At 37.6% G+C, this 16,379-nt stretch overlaps 4 protein-coding genes across 5 annotated transcripts in view; 1 reads left to right on the forward strand and 3 right to left on the reverse strand.

Annotated features, from left to right (window-relative positions):
- The window catches only part of LOC131787770 (proline-rich protein 11), a 7,144-nt gene extending 3,295 nt beyond the window's left edge, over positions 1 to 3,849 (reverse strand). Inside the window, exons 1-4 of one of the 2 annotated variants that reach the window (XM_059104849.2) lie at positions 3,150 to 3,849; positions 2,738 to 2,860; positions 1,736 to 1,906; positions 526 to 803 (exon numbers count right to left, since the gene is read on the reverse strand). In XM_059104849.2, coding sequence (XP_058960832.2) covers positions 526 to 803; positions 1,736 to 1,906; positions 2,738 to 2,860; positions 3,150 to 3,566 — 989 coding nt within the window. In that variant the 5' untranslated portion in view covers positions 3,567 to 3,849. Of the gene's footprint in view, positions 1 to 525; positions 804 to 1,735; positions 1,910 to 2,737; positions 2,861 to 3,149 lie in introns of both variants that reach the window. The other variant, XM_059104848.2, reaches the window with a different exon arrangement.
- A 78-nt stretch (positions 3,850 to 3,927) lies between these two features.
- Positions 3,928 to 5,886, forward strand: LOC131787772 (tropomyosin). Its single transcript, XM_059104850.2, has one exon. The coding sequence runs from the start codon at positions 4,013 to 4,015 to the stop codon at positions 4,742 to 4,744; it is 732 nt and encodes a 243-aa protein (XP_058960833.2). The 5' UTR covers positions 3,928 to 4,012; the 3' UTR covers positions 4,745 to 5,886.
- Positions 5,887 to 7,771: 1,885 nt separating this feature from the next.
- LOC131787769 (large ribosomal subunit protein uL23) lies at positions 7,772 to 10,925 on the reverse strand. Its single transcript, XM_059104847.2, has 4 exons — positions 10,783 to 10,925; positions 9,517 to 9,889; positions 7,940 to 8,009; positions 7,772 to 7,829 (listed from the first exon to the last, which is right to left on the reverse strand). Exons 1-4 carry the CDS (start codon positions 10,799 to 10,801, stop codon positions 7,815 to 7,817), a joined length of 477 nt encoding a protein of 158 aa, XP_058960830.2. The 5' UTR covers positions 10,802 to 10,925; the 3' UTR covers positions 7,772 to 7,814.
- A 2,449-nt stretch (positions 10,926 to 13,374) lies between these two features.
- LOC131787784 (melatonin receptor type 1B) lies at positions 13,375 to 14,989 on the reverse strand. The gene has a single exon (XM_059104862.2). It carries the CDS (start codon positions 14,848 to 14,850, stop codon positions 13,891 to 13,893), a length of 960 nt encoding a protein of 319 aa, XP_058960845.2. The 5' UTR covers positions 14,851 to 14,989; the 3' UTR covers positions 13,375 to 13,890.
- Positions 14,990 to 16,379: the final 1,390 nt, after the last annotated feature.

Raw genomic sequence — 16,379 nt, forward strand, 5'->3', positions numbered from 1 at the left:
AGGGGGGGGGGGGGGGCTAACTTTCAGTTAGTTTAATCATGTTTTGAACAATGGAGCCTAGTACTATATATATGTACTACCATTATCCAAGGTTTGTACACTTTTGAGTTGAGAAACTTCCATGACTTTCCATGGCTTTTCTATTAGTTTTTAAAAAATTCCATGACCTACATTTAAGTTAAGAAAGTATACGAATTGGTTCAATCCAAATAGCACACAAATTTGCCATTTAAGATTGTGGTGTAAACAAAAGCCTCTGCAAGCGTAGATCTTGTAATGTGCACTAATTTTTATCTCTACTGGTTCAGAAATAAAATCTTATTTTTTGACTTGTCAGTTAGTTTTTCAACTTTGGATCTACATTGCTTTGCATTTATAGAAAGCCTGTTGATTTTCCATGACTTTCCAAGAGCCACAACTAAATCCCATGACTTTCCAGGCCTGGAAAATGAAATCATAATTTTCTATGACTTTTCAGGTTTTCCAGGACCTGCGCTAACCCTGTTACCAAAAAGTTAAAATTACCGTAATTTTATTTTCTCTAGACAATCATCTTCCTTGGTTCTTTTCAATCTCACATTCTTTAAATCCCTCAGAGTTACCAAACAGTGCTTATCATTTTGTTTATTCAATTTGTTCAACGTGGACCCAGTTTTTTTGGGCCCAGACTCAGTGTTTTCTTTGTCCTCCTCATCAACCTGTTTGACTTTTTTTAGCTTGACTTTCTTCAGATCCTCCAAGGTCACCAAGGTTCTTGAGACTGTATTTTTATTTTCCTGGGAAATATTGGCTTTGGATACAGGCTGAAATTAGGAAAATACATTACATCTATTACTCTTTTGAAAAACGGTTGTGGTTATTCACCGTGGTGAAGAACAAAAGCAATTGTCTCACAATTGTGTAAATTTTCCTTTGGGGAATGACTAAAACACTTCAGCCACCTACTGTTAGCCCTCTTCAGGTGATAAGTTTGATTGATTACAGGCCTCCTTAACCCTTGAACTCCCAGATCAAATTTGTAGTTCTCCTTACTGTCAACCATACAATTCTTATAATGTTAGTTAAGAGAATTTAGTATTAGATCAACTAATGATCTCCAAATTGATATTTTTCTTTATTCTTGTCACTTCTGTGGTTGATATTGTACTGATATTGTATTGATATTGTAAGAAGATATTCTGTCTTGGTCACTGATGGGAGTTAAAGGGTTAATTGTTCCTTTACAATTGTGAAATGTAGATGTGGTGGCCTAGTGGTAAATGTAATGGACTCTGGATCAAGAGGTCTGGGTTTGAGACCTGGCCATGTAAATGTCTGGGACAAAACAATTTTACTCTCAGAGTGCCTCTCTATCTCCACCCAGGAGTATATGTGGGTACTGGCAAATCATCAGGGGAGCCTAGTGATATCCTAGGGAGAGGGGGGGAGGGGGAAAAACTTGGTGACGGATTAGTATGGGAGTAGTAATACTCCTAATTGCTTCATGCTAAGGAAACTGGGACAAGCTCTGCCTTGGTGGACCACTTAGCCTGAGCACAAACCTTAATTCTGTTACTTAAAAATTGTGAAAAATTACACACCAAGGAAGAAATGGGTATAATAAACAAATGAATAATCCACTGTTCATAAACCACCTGCTGTACGTCAGGCCCTACAGGTATGGGTGAGTAAGTTATCATTGGCCAAAGTCACACATGTAAGTTGATTGCTTGTTTCTTCTTTCATTATACTGTACCTGTTTATTCTTGAGAAAAGCTAAGGGGGGAGCTGGTGGAGGTTGAACTGGTGGAGGTTGAACAGGAGGAGGTGGGGGAGGGGGTGGGGGAGGAGGTGGAGGAAGACCGTTTGGTGCACATTCAATTCTTGGTACATATCTGTTGCAGCGATCCCCACATGGACAAGTTGACTTCTGAAAAGAACAAAGTATACATTACTTATAGGCAAAGAGTATCTGTTTGGTTGCTAGTGATCACCAGTTAACAAATAGATCCATGTTGCATGGAGTATATCTGTTCAGTAGATCACAGATCATTTCAAAATGTGGTAAGAACAAAAGATTGGCATTTGATATTCTTTAATCCTTTAGACATCTTCTGTGATTTATTAGTCAATGGACACATGGAAACATGGGATCTTTTTGTTTTGCATCTGATGAAACAAAACCTTGTCAATGATGAAGCCATCAATCGATCAAAATGCTGCAATCCAGGTTACATTGTATGATAAATATCAAAATATTTTTGTATTCAATATGATTTTCAGAATTGCAGTAGCAAGGGAAGATTGAGGATTGTATTGTTATTCTCCCTACACATTCTCTTTTGTAAATTACACTCTGTTTTACAAGTACATGAAGTCATGGAGCGACAGTACTTTTTATTTTCATGAACATCATCTCAGATAATTTCATGTTATAGCATTTCATTTTTCAGTTTGTATTGTGATTTATGGTAGATTAACCCTGAGAGAATCAACCCATTCTGACCACCCAATACACATTTCAGCAAACTAATGACCAGACCCTGGTTGTTCAAAGCTCGGATAGCACTATCCATTGGATAAATCTATTTGGTGGATAATGCATTGCGTTTTGTTATCACTTCTCTGCTGGATATCAATTTATCTGTTGGATAGAGTTATACACCCTTTATACAACTGGGCCCATGGGTATGACACATTTGCCATCTGCCTTGAGAGTAACAAAGGAAATTTTTTTTTTTTTAATTCGGACATGTACCTTGGCAAGTTCTGATTTCAGTTGATCGACTTCCTCCTCCAAGGCATTCATTCTTTTCACCATTTCATCAAGGTGGGTTTTCCTGTCTAACAAAACTGGATGGCCTTTGTCTCCTAGCAGAACCTTATTTTAAGAACAAGAATGATAAATATCATATTTGATTAATGATTTATGTCATAATGAGTGCCACCTAGAAAGTCCTTGAGCTATGAGCTATTATTCTCTATATCTGTTTATATTCTCAAAGTTAAGTTTAGGACAAATGCTTAGTACAGGAATGTGCAGTATTTCACAGGCCAGTACGGGATATGAACCCATGACCTCATGCGATACCGGTGCAATGAAATAGGTAGAATTATGAAGGCAATAGGGAATCACTTTTGATACAAAACAAAACAAATAAACAACTAACCTTTCCTAGTGTTTGTATTCCACAACCAAACGTTTGTTTAAGCCAGTTTAAAATAAGGTACACACTTCTGATGGACCTGAAACACCAGTCTACGGTAAAATGCTGACAAAAAGAGGCCAAGTTTTTCAGGCGAGATAAGATGACACCTATTTTCCAGAGCCTCGATCTCTGCATACCTTCATCAGCCGAAGCACAAGAGATTGCACAGTAAGAAGACTCTGATCTCTCACGAATAGCAGTTAAGGACAATTTGCAGGTCGTCGAGGTCGATGGCTCGATATGCAACGAATCGACTTCATTTGAAACTTTTGCTTGTTTAAATCCTTTTCCGCGAGTTTTTCTCTTCTTTCTCTGTTTCCGTGAATTTGTAGAGCCCCAGTTTTGCTTAGATTGCCCAAGTTTTCTCTTCCTTCCCATTTAGAACAGTGTTTAGAAGAGTCGATCGTGGAAAATCATAACAAGTTAACAACCTTGAAATCGATGACCTATTCGAATTTTGCTTCCTATACAGGATAAGCCAATCAGATTTGTATATTGTCAAGTTGGTACCAGACTTCTGCCTGCGTCGTGCTCTCAGGAATTTGTTGAACTATCTAATCAGTTCAGTTTTTGCAAATAAAACGTAAGCTAATCGAGATTGCGCTTAACTAAAAACATTTTAAGTAATGCAAAGGAATTGTATCGAACTTTGCATGTTTGTGTTGAGATGGTGAAACGGACTGGGCAGAATGAAGCCGCAAACCTGTCAGTGGTTATTACGCGCAGTCATGCTCTCTTAAACATTTACTCCCTTCGACAGGGTGTGTTTTCGAGTTACATTGAATGAAAAACTGTGAGGCATAGCGATAAACTTAGCTATAACAATGTCGACCCTGTTTGAAGACGTAAAAAACAAAATGATTGCCATTAAGGCAAAGACAGAAGAAGCTGTTGAAAGAGAGCATGATGCATGTTCGGAGCTGAAAACAAAGGTTCAAGAGATTGCTAGCAAGGAGGACGAAGCGGCGGGATATCATAGACGCATTCAGTTTCTGCGAAAGAAACTCGAAGACGCGCAGGCCGAGACAGACGAAAAGGAAAGTAGACTGAAAGAGCTGAATGATAAAGCAGATGCGGAGGCTGTCAAGGGAAGGGAACTAACTTATGCCGAAGTAGAAACTGATGAACAGCTCCGAGAACTTGAACACCAGGTGCAAGAAGCCCAGTCCGCCGCCGAGACCGCTCATATGAGGTTGAACGAAGCCCAGAGAAAGCTAACTGTTATCGAAAACGAACTGTCGCGCTCGGAAATTCGCAAGGATACGGCAGTGAAACGAGTCGAGGAATTGGAACACATGATCCGTACTGCTGGAGAAAATCTACGCAAACTTGAACAAGAAGATGTGCTTGCTAGTGAGAGAGAAACCGACAGCCAGCAAAAAATTCAAATTTTGGAAGAAGAGCTGAAAGTTCAGATAGAGAAATGCGAAGAGACTGAGAGATTGGAAAGCACAAAATTGCGCTTAATTGACGAACTGACCACGGACATAGAGTTCTGGAATTCAAAGAAGCTGAAACTGTTGAATGAAATCGATGCTATGGAGAGTATGGACTAGAACTTCTGACTTCTGACTCTAAGATTGTTTTGGTAATTCGTGAGCAAGGGAGAAGCGTGGCTTCTAATACTGGTTCTGTAAGTTTTGAACGGAAATCAGATATGGATTATAAGAAAGTCAGTTTTGTTTTAAAAAGAAAAAATTGGAATTCTGTTGTTGCATGTTGTTTATATTCATAAGAGAACTTACAAATTTTTTAACAGTACTAAGTGTGAGGAGCTAAATACCGGTGTACACCATGCTGTATTTTATGCAGGTCTAAACTTGGAATTTATGTCGTGGTGGTCACATCTTTGTAAAGATCTTGTCCTTTTTCAGATTACTGTCCAAGTTTGTGTTAATTTTCTTTGCACAAAAGAGTTGCTTCTAAAAACAGATTATAGTAGTTTCAGTGTGGGGTGAATGACATAACATAGTTCCAGTGTGACCCTCTTGGAATGCAACTTGGCGTATGCTAAGGACCATGGAAATGCATCTAGGCTTTGTCATTATTGTTATGGGAAACTGAGATATGCATTTTTCATAAGATGTCCCCAGATCAATTTCATCTGTTACAATGCCTTGGTAAAATGAGAAAGAGAAGTAAAGCTTCCTTTCTGTATATGGTTCTGTATTGTTACAGGTAGCTAGTTTTTGTAGTTTTACTTTGTTGTTGTAGTTCTCAAAAATCAGCCTTTCTTCATTTGACTGGTATTATGCAGGTAATAGTCTTACAGGCTACATGTAATTTGCACAATGCAGTTTTTGCTTCTGTGATTGCAGCTTGCTGGTGATGCAAAATTGTGTGCACCTGTATTCTTCATTTAGCAGAGGCAATGTAGTGCAGGTTTAAAGGCAAGATAAGTTTTAATGGACTTTTTCTTTAAGATTCATTTTTTTTTAAGTGAGGAAAAAGCTAAATCATGAACCTGTTATTGTGACTGTAATATAGAAAGATTTTAAGGCCATGTGCTACATGTTTCAAAGAGTATTTAGTTGTTCTTGTATTGTGTAATACCAGATTGTAATATTTTATGAGCAAGTAGGACAAAAAAGTAGCTATTACTGGAATACTTACCAAACAACTTATGTTCAAATGTAAGCTGTGGCCTAAAATTAGGCTTTTGATATTTCAAGGTAATAAAATGGTTTTCAGAAACAAACTCTAGAACTTTAATTTTAACTGTATACTGAAGCCAGTTCCAGGTGTCAGGCTCTTGGTAACTGAATAGGTTATGTTTCTTACCATGAGACCATTTTACTCTAACACTGTACCATCATCAACTGATCCTGACACACCAAATGGGTTGTAGGCAGGATTCTAAAATTCATAAAATTAATGCAATAAAATACCCTACATTTGTTAAATGGACAGAGAATTCATTCTGAAAGAAAGGGTTGGCAATCTTTCAAACTCATAAATTTCCATGACCATTTTCAGGACCTGCTTTATTTCCTCAAATAAGCACCCAGATAGGCATCCACCTTATCAGCCACCATGTTGAACAAACACCCATCATGAATAGGTGCCTCCCCCCCTCCTCCCTCACTTTCTTTGATAGTAGATATACAAGGAAAACCTGTTTCTATCATCACTTTATTAAAATTGTTCTAATAATCACTGATAACTGATAATAGTAACGACCCCCCCCCCCCCCTCTTGCATAGGCACCCTCTGTTTTTAGCCAAAATTTTAAATTAGCACCTAAGGGCTCTTCCAAGGAAATTCAGTATTTATTAGTTTCCATGACCCACAATCAAGATGCTTCTAAAATGATGGGGGAAAAAATCATGCTATGTTGGCATTTTTCTCAAATTTTTCTCGTAAAAATTAATTTTCCTTAATTTTGCAAGACTTGAATGTGGCAAATTGTTAGGTTTTTCATGTATAGGAACCCTAGAAATGTGTAAGCCCAACAGATACCCCCAAGTTTCCTCAGTCATCTACCCACTAGAATTTGGCTTCAAAGGCAGGTGTTTAACTCCAGACAGCATGAAATGGTATCTGATGCAGTTCTCCAAGCTTTGACGTTATTCATCACCACAACAGACAGAAATCTGTTACATGACTAGCTCTGCAGGTGAAGTACAAGTAGCCGCTGTTGAAAATACCATTTAAAAAATCTCTGTGGAGAGATGTCCCCCAGACTCCCTTAAGATATGGCTGGTTTTCAAGCTCCCCCAGTTGAAAATAGGCTCTGCTGTTTAACTCCCAGTAGTGATCAAGACATAATTTCTCCTTACCATATCAAAACAGCAAGGAAAGTTATGAATGCTATCTTAAAAGCAGAAATGATTCAACAGGAATTTTGCTGGTTTACAACAATGCCTGGTAATTGCACAGGTTTCATTAACCCTTTAACTCAAAGAAATGATTCACAAGTAACTTCTCCCTAATATATCCACACATTATCCAGCAAGCATGTAATGTGAATACTCAAACTTATTGGGTAGAAGTTATTATCTTGATCTAACACCAAATTCTTGTGACTAACAAGAAGTTACAAGGAAATGTGTAGCAGCTAGAGGGGAGGATTAACAATCAGACCTCGAGAGTCAAGGGTTAAATACTGGTTACCCCTGCCTTTAAGACCCCTTACTGCCTTCAATTTACCCCGCACACAATCTCCTGTTTGGGTTTTGTCTTAAGCCCCTTTTTGCCAGCACAGCCACCTATTGCATCATTGGCAGCTGCTTATGGAAAATTTATTGAAACTCCTGTCACTGATTTCCAAATGCCAATTAGTGTCTGTATAAGAAGCTAGTGACAGAAAAATGAGACAAAATAATTTGTAAGTATGACAAAAATATGATCAGTATCATGATGTTTTTTCATGTTTTTCAGTACATAACAGACCTGTTTTCAGCATAAAGGCATTTCATGATTGTTGGTCGAGGTGAACAGAAACTTCTGATACAAAAAGAGATAAATTCAAACCTACTAGAACTCTCTTGTAAGAAAATCTGTCATTTTGAAAGGGAACAAACAGAAACAAAATTCATAAAGCAAAAGGCAAGATATAGCAAAACACAGGAAACACACTTGAGTTTAAATAACAATCACATTTTATTGTTTGTCTTCTTAACAAGCTTAGATGATCCCAATCTGCAAAACAATAATAAAAATGACATTACAAAACCTCAGAATTGGGAAAAATTCCTCAGTGATCATAGAATCTTTTCAAAAGTAATTGTATGATTCATTCTTTCACGTACCTTGTTGGCCACATCCAAAGCATCATAATCTGGAGCCAGTCTAACATACGCTTTCTTCTGCCCATCAGGTCTAGAGAATGTAATAATCAATTTAGACCATACATGGATAAATTTCCATAGAGCAATAGATTAAGAATACAAAAATAGGGTATTTTGGTATTGTAAACTGCACTGATTATGAAAATTAGCCACCATAAAGAGTTTCACATCTGACATTTTGAGTGATAGCCCTTTGTCACAGCTCTGGCAAAAGGCTAAAGCTCAAAACATCAGTTTTGAAACTCTTTACTGTGGCCAATTAACATATCAACTCAGTTGATAACACCAAATTACCCCATTATACTCTCCCACCAACACACACAGTTTCTTTAGAAATTTATTCCTTGAATACAAAAATAGTTTGATTGATAGCAAATCTCCATACATGTTTGCTTTCTGTTAAACCTTTAAACTCTAAGAGTGACCAACATCAAATTACTACCTTCAATAATACAGCTTAACCATTCATTACGATCATGAAAATAAAGGAAGTGAATCCCAAGAAACTTTGATTGTTTGTTTGTTTATTATATTCTCTTTGTCAGTACCAAGGGAAAAGTATGGGTAAGTGTGTGGTGGAAAGGGTAAAGGTGCATATCAATTCATAGTTCTACATTTTCCACACAAGTTTAATTTTCATTTTACACATTTTATATTGTTATAATCTGAAACAAAATGAGCAAAAGAATCACGCGGGATTTAAAAATTTTAAACAAAAATAAATTCAACCTTTAATAATGTAACTACGTAGAAATACACACAATGGAGGTGGCAATAATTTTGTTATTTAGCTCCTGAAAATGTTCTCAGGGCAGCAAATCAAGATTCCATTGTCCCCGTAAAAATTCCATTAACAATCAGATCTACACGATAGAACAATGTTCCAACAACAAAAATAGACTTGAGCTGTAAGAATTTAAATCAAGAACTGTGTTACAAGCCAATTCATAGCCTGCTTTATCCTTTTTGTTAACCCTTAAACTCCCATGAGTGATCAAGACAGAATTTCTTGCTACAATATCAATACAATATCAACCAGATAAGTAATGAGAATAGAGAAAAATATCAATTTGGGGATAATTAGTTGATCCAATACTAAATTCTCTGAACTAACATTATAAGAATTGTATGGTTGACGGTAACAAGAATTGTCTTTGAACTGAGCACTCTATGAAGGAGCAAGTTAAACATGTTATAAAACAGTATCATAGAGACCTAGAAATATTTGGAAAGAATTTTATATTTCATCAATCAACATAACTGAAAAATTGGCAATTAACACTTTCCCTCCCAAGATCCCATTAGCAATTCTCCTTACTATCTGCTATACCATTCTCATAATGTTAGTTTGGAGAATTTAGTATTGGATCAAGTAATAAACCCCTAATTGACATTTTTCTTTATTCTCCTTGTTTGTCTGCTTGATATTGTATTGATATTGTAGGGAGAAATTCTGTATTGGTCACTCAAGGGAGTTTATGGGTGTTAGAAGAAATAGATACTCTTCATATGATATATCAACAAAAAAAAACATGTACCTGATCAAAGTGTTGACTTTGGAAGCCTCAATGTCATACAGCTTTTTCACTGATGCCTTGATCTGGGGCTTGTTAGCTCTCACATCAACAATGAACACAAGTGTGTTGTTGTCTTCGATCTTCTTCATGGCCGACTCTGTGGTCAAAGGATGCTTGATGATGGCAAAGTGATCAAGTTTGTTGGTCCTTGGAGCAGAGTGCCTTGGGTATTTGGGAGTTCTTTGCAAGCGAAGGGTTTTGGGACGGTAGAAGTGGACATTTGTGCGCACCTTCCTTTTCTGTGTTCTTTGAACACCTTTCAGTACAGACTTCTTGGCCTTCTGGGCCTTAGTTGTCTCACTGGACTTGGCAGAGGCACCAGATTTTGACTTTCCTGAAACCAAAACAAAAACAAAAATTCAGCAAGACTTTTTGAAACATGGAGTTAATCAGCCAGTCTGAATGACATTTTTGTCCAAAAGTTGTCTCCCTTTCAATTAACATTCCATAAAAGAACCAAAATGACAACTCCCCCCGGAGGGCTTCTTTGAGGGCAGTAAAATCAAACAGAGCACAAAATATCAGTAGTGACAAGTTCAAACAGGCTGAGGAGCAACCAGCTGCCAAACGCAGTCAAAGTCTGTAAGAAAGATATACCATTTCCAAATCCAAAACCCCTTACTATTCAAATGAGACTAGGTGCAAACCTTCTCACGAAAATGAGTTATATCTGTGCGTAAGAAAAATCATCTTCATAGCTAAGGCTTTGCATTCACCTCTACTTTAATACAAAGGTATAAGGAAGGCATATGCTTGGCAGAGCCACATTTGAAGTTCATGATTGATTTATTAAAAAACGTTATTCGAGAGTAATTCACGGTTATGTACAATTTTTCTACAAAGCTAACTGAGGACTAATGTTGATAAATGAAGGTACAGACAAGAAGTTGGTTGTGATAGTATGTCTGCTGATTCGTTAAAACCCTCCGGACTGGCCTCAAATGGTTGCCACGTCCCTCATCTAAGAAGCCTCCACTGTGCATGAAATACACAATGATCGAAGCTAAAATGGTTTAAACTCGAAGGAAAATCTGAACATTTATTAGCCACACGTGGAATGCAACATCGAACGACAAATCCCATTTCTAGAACAGTTTTTCCAACAGAATAATCGCTCACTACCAAATTGTCGTCTTTATTTATTCATGTTACTATTCGCGGCTCAGAAGTCGAAAAAGTTAACGCTATATTGTAAGAAAATCGCATACTTTAGATCAATGTTCTTACCCTTCTCCTTAGGCGCCATGTGTAATTCTAAGAGGAAAGAGTTATGGTGGGGTGGACGGCTATGATTTTCAGGGCGAAGACTTAGTGACCTGGTATTCGAGCCCAGTCCAAATCTCGGATTTTAGACTAGAGGCAAGGGTTGGAAATCCTAAAAAAATGAGATTAATTGGAAATTAATTGGATAGATTATTATCCAACGGTGGAAAAACCCGAAGAATTTGGCTGCTCGGAGTTCCTTTGATCCTCTCACGAGCGTAATAAATTCCTGAGCAGGGTAATTTAGTACTCTTCCACCGACGCACCATTACAGTTTCTCTTGAAACTTACCCCCTTTTTTCAAATCTTAAGCAATCAACGTCACAAAAACCGCTCATTTAAATGTTCGAAAAAAGGAAAAAAGTCATCACAACCCTACAGAAAAACCGAACTTTTGAGAAACGACTCAGAGCGGTATATATTTAAAGAGCTTTTTTTTTTTTTAACAAGGTTAGGTGCTCAACTGCCAAAGTTTTCAACGCAGTTTGCTTCGCAAACACAAATTTGAAGTTGTCAGGGATAAGATGGAATACGTGGGAGTTAGTTTTTTATTTGTTTTCTTTTTTCCTCTATGGGTGATTAAGCGTAGTTCAATCTATTTGTATATATATTTGTTTGGTGGTTTTAATGATGCAGATATCCAGCTTTTTGTGGTCGATGACTATGTCAATGAGAATTTTGGTCGAGAGCAGGAAGTCTGTTTTGAGAAGGATGTGATCTGAAATCAGAATGAAACTGAAAATGACTAGGAAAGATTTTTTTCATTACGTGGCACGGACAAACTCGGAGAAATAAATTTCAGATAGATTTCTGCACCATACTATTCAAAAACAAATAATAAGTTCTACTCATTCCAATTACAAGACATGCAAAAGCCCTGTATTGTTATTTCTTTTCCTGTCATCGCTCTGACGAAGAGCTAAGCGCTCCAAGCGTCAGCCTTTGAACTTTTTACGGTGGCCAATTTACGTTGTCAAATCAGTTGATAACACTTAATTACCCTGTTATACTCTCCCACTGACGCAGCACCACAATTTATTTAGAAACTTATCCCATTTATTTATTCAGCTGTGATGAAGCATGGGGCTGCGCGGAAATCTTGTTAACTTTGATGTTTCAAAAGGAGTTGAACCTTGATTGGATTTTATTTCACAATGGATGGTTAGAAAGTCATAAAAGCTCAAATCATTTTGGTTCTTACCATAAATTCAATGAAACAGTACAGGCCCTGGTTGTAAGCAGATATAAGGTGTGTGGAATGAATGCGAATGCAGCAAGTTAACCAATTGCAAGCTTGCTGATGCTTTTTACTAACTGGCCGTACTTATCATTCATTGGTTGAGTAAATTTGCATTACAACACAGGTTTATTCGAGGTTTAACAAGCCGAAAATTAGATGCCATTTAAATCATATCAGCGATTACACAGATAACCGCGTTAAGTTTTCCATCAGCGAACCTTTCAAACGAAACGAAACGAAACGCAGCCACAGGTTATTTGTTTGTCTGATTCGATTCACGTTTACGAAAACCTAAAAACAATAACATATATATGCGAAAACATAATAAATTAATATATATTCACGATGAGTAAACACAAGAGCAGTAAGTGCAATTCACAAATAAAATAATTTAATTGAATACTTCCCAATTTGCTTGCCGAATAAATATTTACCTAACGCTATTTATTTTGCCAAGTTCACATATTACCTGATAGAAAATTTTGCATATGTGGAAATTACGCGAGAATTTGGCGAGAAGTGCATGTCAGCATAGAAAGCGAAGTGGTACCCCGTTGATTTCGGATATGTTCGCTTTTACTCCTGGGGTGGACCGCCGGCTGAGCTGCAAGAATAACGACATAAACAAATTTAACGGTATACCACGCTCTTTAACAATTGTTCATAAACACTGTTTTGTTACATCTCATGTTCAAGCCTGTGCAAAATTGTAAAGATATGGGACTATTTCTGCTGTCAAGTTTACTTTTTTTGTCTTCACACCATGACAGACTATGAAATGCAACATTGCTCAGTTTCACTGAGCAATGTTGCATTTCATAGTCGAAAGACAGCGCAATGAAACAAGAAGCCGTTGTGTTTAGTAGAATATGAAAAATGCATAAAAAGAACTCCAGTTGTGGGCATCATCTTCTTAAAGTAATCGTTAAATCCGATCTTTTCCCATTCTATTTCAATGCGGCAGGTGATTTTGGTGTAGCGCTGTTAGTTAAAATAATAAAAAACATTTAGGGATGTCTCCCATACAATCTATGTTTAAAAAACAGACGAATTCGGCACTTTTCGTGTGGAAAATCCCCTTTGATTTCAGGAGCTTTAATTGTCTTCTTTTAAGCTGAAGGGCGGGAATAACAAAGTTAACCACACCTCCACTGAACCAATTCACGAATCGCTTGATTCTTACGCATAAATATGTATGTAAATCGTCTTGGTTTGGCAGCTTTAACGAGTAAACAGACATCTTAGCAAACACTAATTTGGCAAACTTATACTATAATTTGAGCCAACTTTTTTTTAATAGCTGTCCATTTATCGCAGTGATATTACAAAATTATACTTTCAAATAAGAAAAATTTCTTATATAGCATAGCTACTGTAATACAGCTTTTTAGTTTTTCGGCTAAGCAAAAATGAGAAATTACAAGGTTTGTTTGGCTATTAGCGGTATACCTGTCCGCGGATGTTTATATTTCAACTGTGAGACCGATTTAAGTTTCTGACCACTATACAAAAATACTAAAACCCTCTAGAGCCTCAGTAAATGCATTCGATATGTGGGTGTACTGTTCTGTTAAAGGTAAGGTTATATGCGTAAAAACCAGATACACCGTAATTGGGTGCATTGTTAAGACACAGGCATTCAACGACCTTTTTGGCCAATCTTTATAAATTTTTGATGATGTAGCTTTAAAACTAAAGTTCATCTAGACTAAAGTTGTTGTTGTTTACACGTGATTACAATCTAATTTTCTGAGCCGTTAAGCCGGCGCAAGCCCTCAAGGATTCACCTACCCCTCCCACAAAATGCTTTTCGGAAGTTTGTACATCTTTGCTTAAACTTCGAATATTCTGGTCGTATTCCCCTCACTTTCCTCCTGCTCCACGCATCCAAACTGTTTCTTGATCGATTCTTTCAAATCAGGTAACTCAAAGCACGAGACAACTCCCTTAAGCGCGGTACCCGTCAATGCCACCACCAAGGCGACAAAATGGATTGGAAATTTTCCTGTGTAATATATTTTACCACCATTCATCGCCTGGGTCAATGCCACGCATAAGTAGGGCGCCCAACAGCATGTGTGAATGATAAGAATCACAAAAAACACTTTCTGAGTGGTTCGCTCGCTTCCTCGCAGCCCATAAATCTCGCAACGTCTCCTCATTGAGTCATCTCGCTTCATTCGCTCCGGTTGAAAGATGAAAATGTCATAAATGTGTGTGTAGAACGCTGCGCTGAGCGGCAATAGGAAGCAAAATGATAGAACTGAAGTGGTATACCAAGAATTAGTCACCAAATCTGGGAGACAGTGGATCTCCGGAGAAGCTGACCATGCAACATGGGGAGGAATACTGATCAAAAATGAAAACAACCATACAATCACAGCCATCATATTTGACCTAAAATCGCTGAATATTCTGGGGAAAGCCATCTTGTCGATAACTGAACAATGCCTGCTGGTGGCAACCAGCATCAGGAACATAGCAGGAGCCAAGAGTTCCACTAGGCCTAAGGTAGCGCTTACTTTGCAATAGATATCACCCACGAAATTTGTTCTACTGTGGATGGTGGACAAAATCCAGAATGGTACCACCACTGATGCGGTTAGCAAATCCACTAAACTGCTATGCAAGGTGAACAAGTCATGCACCTTTCTCCTTTGAGAATTCTTGCAAGTTATTCCGACGATTAGCAAATTAGCCGCGATGGATGTCACTCCAGTAATTGTAAGAATAGTAACAAATGGTACCGACTCCTCTAGGGAGATATTCAACGGCCCTGTGGCCTCTGCCATACTTTGAAACTTTCGATATCATCAACCAAGTGTCTCATTGGCTTTGTTGCTTGTCAAGACGCAGCGAAATAATCACTGTGCGCTAATTTTTTTTTACTCTGTTTTTATACTAACTAACCAATTAACAGGTGTAAGCTGGTCGTCCAGCAGGTGAGACAATGTCGTGGAAAGGTGAAACGTGTTGTGATTGGCTAGACAAGTAAGTTGCCATGATAACACCGCAGGGGTGTTTAAAATCCAGTTGGATCTCGTGGCTTTGACCAAGCTAAGAAAAAGAAGCAAATACCAAAAAAATTGAATAGAAATAAGCCTGGAGCAGGTCCTAAAACTGGATTTATGATCTATTTTCTTTCTTTCTTGGTGCAATAAAGTCGAAATGGAGAGCGAAATTTGCTACCCCAATCGAACTGTTATCCAGCCTTAAAATGTTGACAAATCGTAATTGAATTTCGATGTGATAAATGTTTTTTATTATTGATATTCTTTAAGCAGTGGGGTAACTAACAGATTTTACTGAATAGGTCCTATCATGGGCAGTTTCGACATAATTTAAATCTGAAATTTCAAAATTAGGTTTTAAGTTTAAGATTCTTGATTGGAGGATAAATTGATAAGTTTCAATACTAAGCTGATGTTATGATAAAAGCCTATAATTATAACTAAATGTTTAAATTAGCGAGATGTATCCAGCTGTGATGTAAAAAAATAATTTTAACTTTCTATTAACTTTCAAAAATGGTTTCAGGAAGGTTGAAAGGATTATCACATTTTAAAAGTGATTTGGTTTTATCAGTTGAGTTGATAGTGTAAAGTGGCCGGCCACCGAAATAGTCTCTAAAGCTGACGTTTCGAGCTTTATCCCTTCGTCGGTGCGACACGCAGTGGCAAATTATTTACATTATCCACCCAGTTGTTAAATTCAAGTTATATTGTAATGTAATTATAAACTTAAGCCCTTAACACACTCACCATAGCTACCAACGATTTAGGTCCCGAAATTACTTTTACTAGAACCATTGTGATTTTTCTCTGGAAATACATTTCTCTCACGCAATGCAAACCTCCATCCACGAGGATAAAAGAACTGCAGAGTATTTTCAAGCAAATCGCAGGCTTACCAGCCATATTAAAATCACGCTCTTATCAAATTTCCCAGGAAAAAAGCTTACCAGCCATATTAAAATCACGCTCTTATCAAATTTTATAGGAAAAAATCGAACGAGCTCTCTGAAGTATGAATGAAGCACCTACCACCCTCGTTCTCTCGAATGAAAGTACTTTTAAGCTATAAGAGATCTAATACCCATGCTGATCGTTAAAAAAATCTCCCTATAGCTTGCATTCCCATGTAACCATCGGCTCTTTTCGTTGTTTTTCTCATGATACTCCCTAAGGTGGCACGTGAGGCTACTTCCTTTCAAATAACTTGCAGAACAGACGTCTAAGCTTTTCTGCGTTCAACAGGCGAGCGGAGGCAGGCACGAGGCGAGCGTGGGAAAACGTGACTGGCATGGCATGATCTTGTGGCG

Source organism: Pocillopora verrucosa, chromosome 2 (assembly GCF_036669915.1).
Source record: "Pocillopora verrucosa isolate sample1 chromosome 2, ASM3666991v2, whole genome shotgun sequence".
Lineage (NCBI taxonomy): Eukaryota > Metazoa > Cnidaria > Anthozoa > Scleractinia > Pocilloporidae > Pocillopora > Pocillopora verrucosa.

What these genes read in the sequence shown, in the direction of transcription:
- LOC131787772 (XM_059104850.2), top strand. Translation starts at nt 4,013, where the DNA reads ATGTCGACCCTGTTTGAAGACGTAAAAAACAAAATGATTGCCATTAAG.
- LOC131787769 (XM_059104847.2), bottom strand. An exon ending in AAAGTCAACACTTTGATCAG is followed by an intron (nt 8,010 to 9,516) that starts GTACATGTTTTT and finishes TACATTCTCTAG; the next exon opens with ACCTGATGGGCAGAAGAAAG.
- LOC131787784 (XM_059104862.2), bottom strand. Translation starts at nt 14,850, where the DNA reads ATGGCAGAGGCCACAGGGCCGTTGAATATCTCCCTAGAGGAGTCGGTA.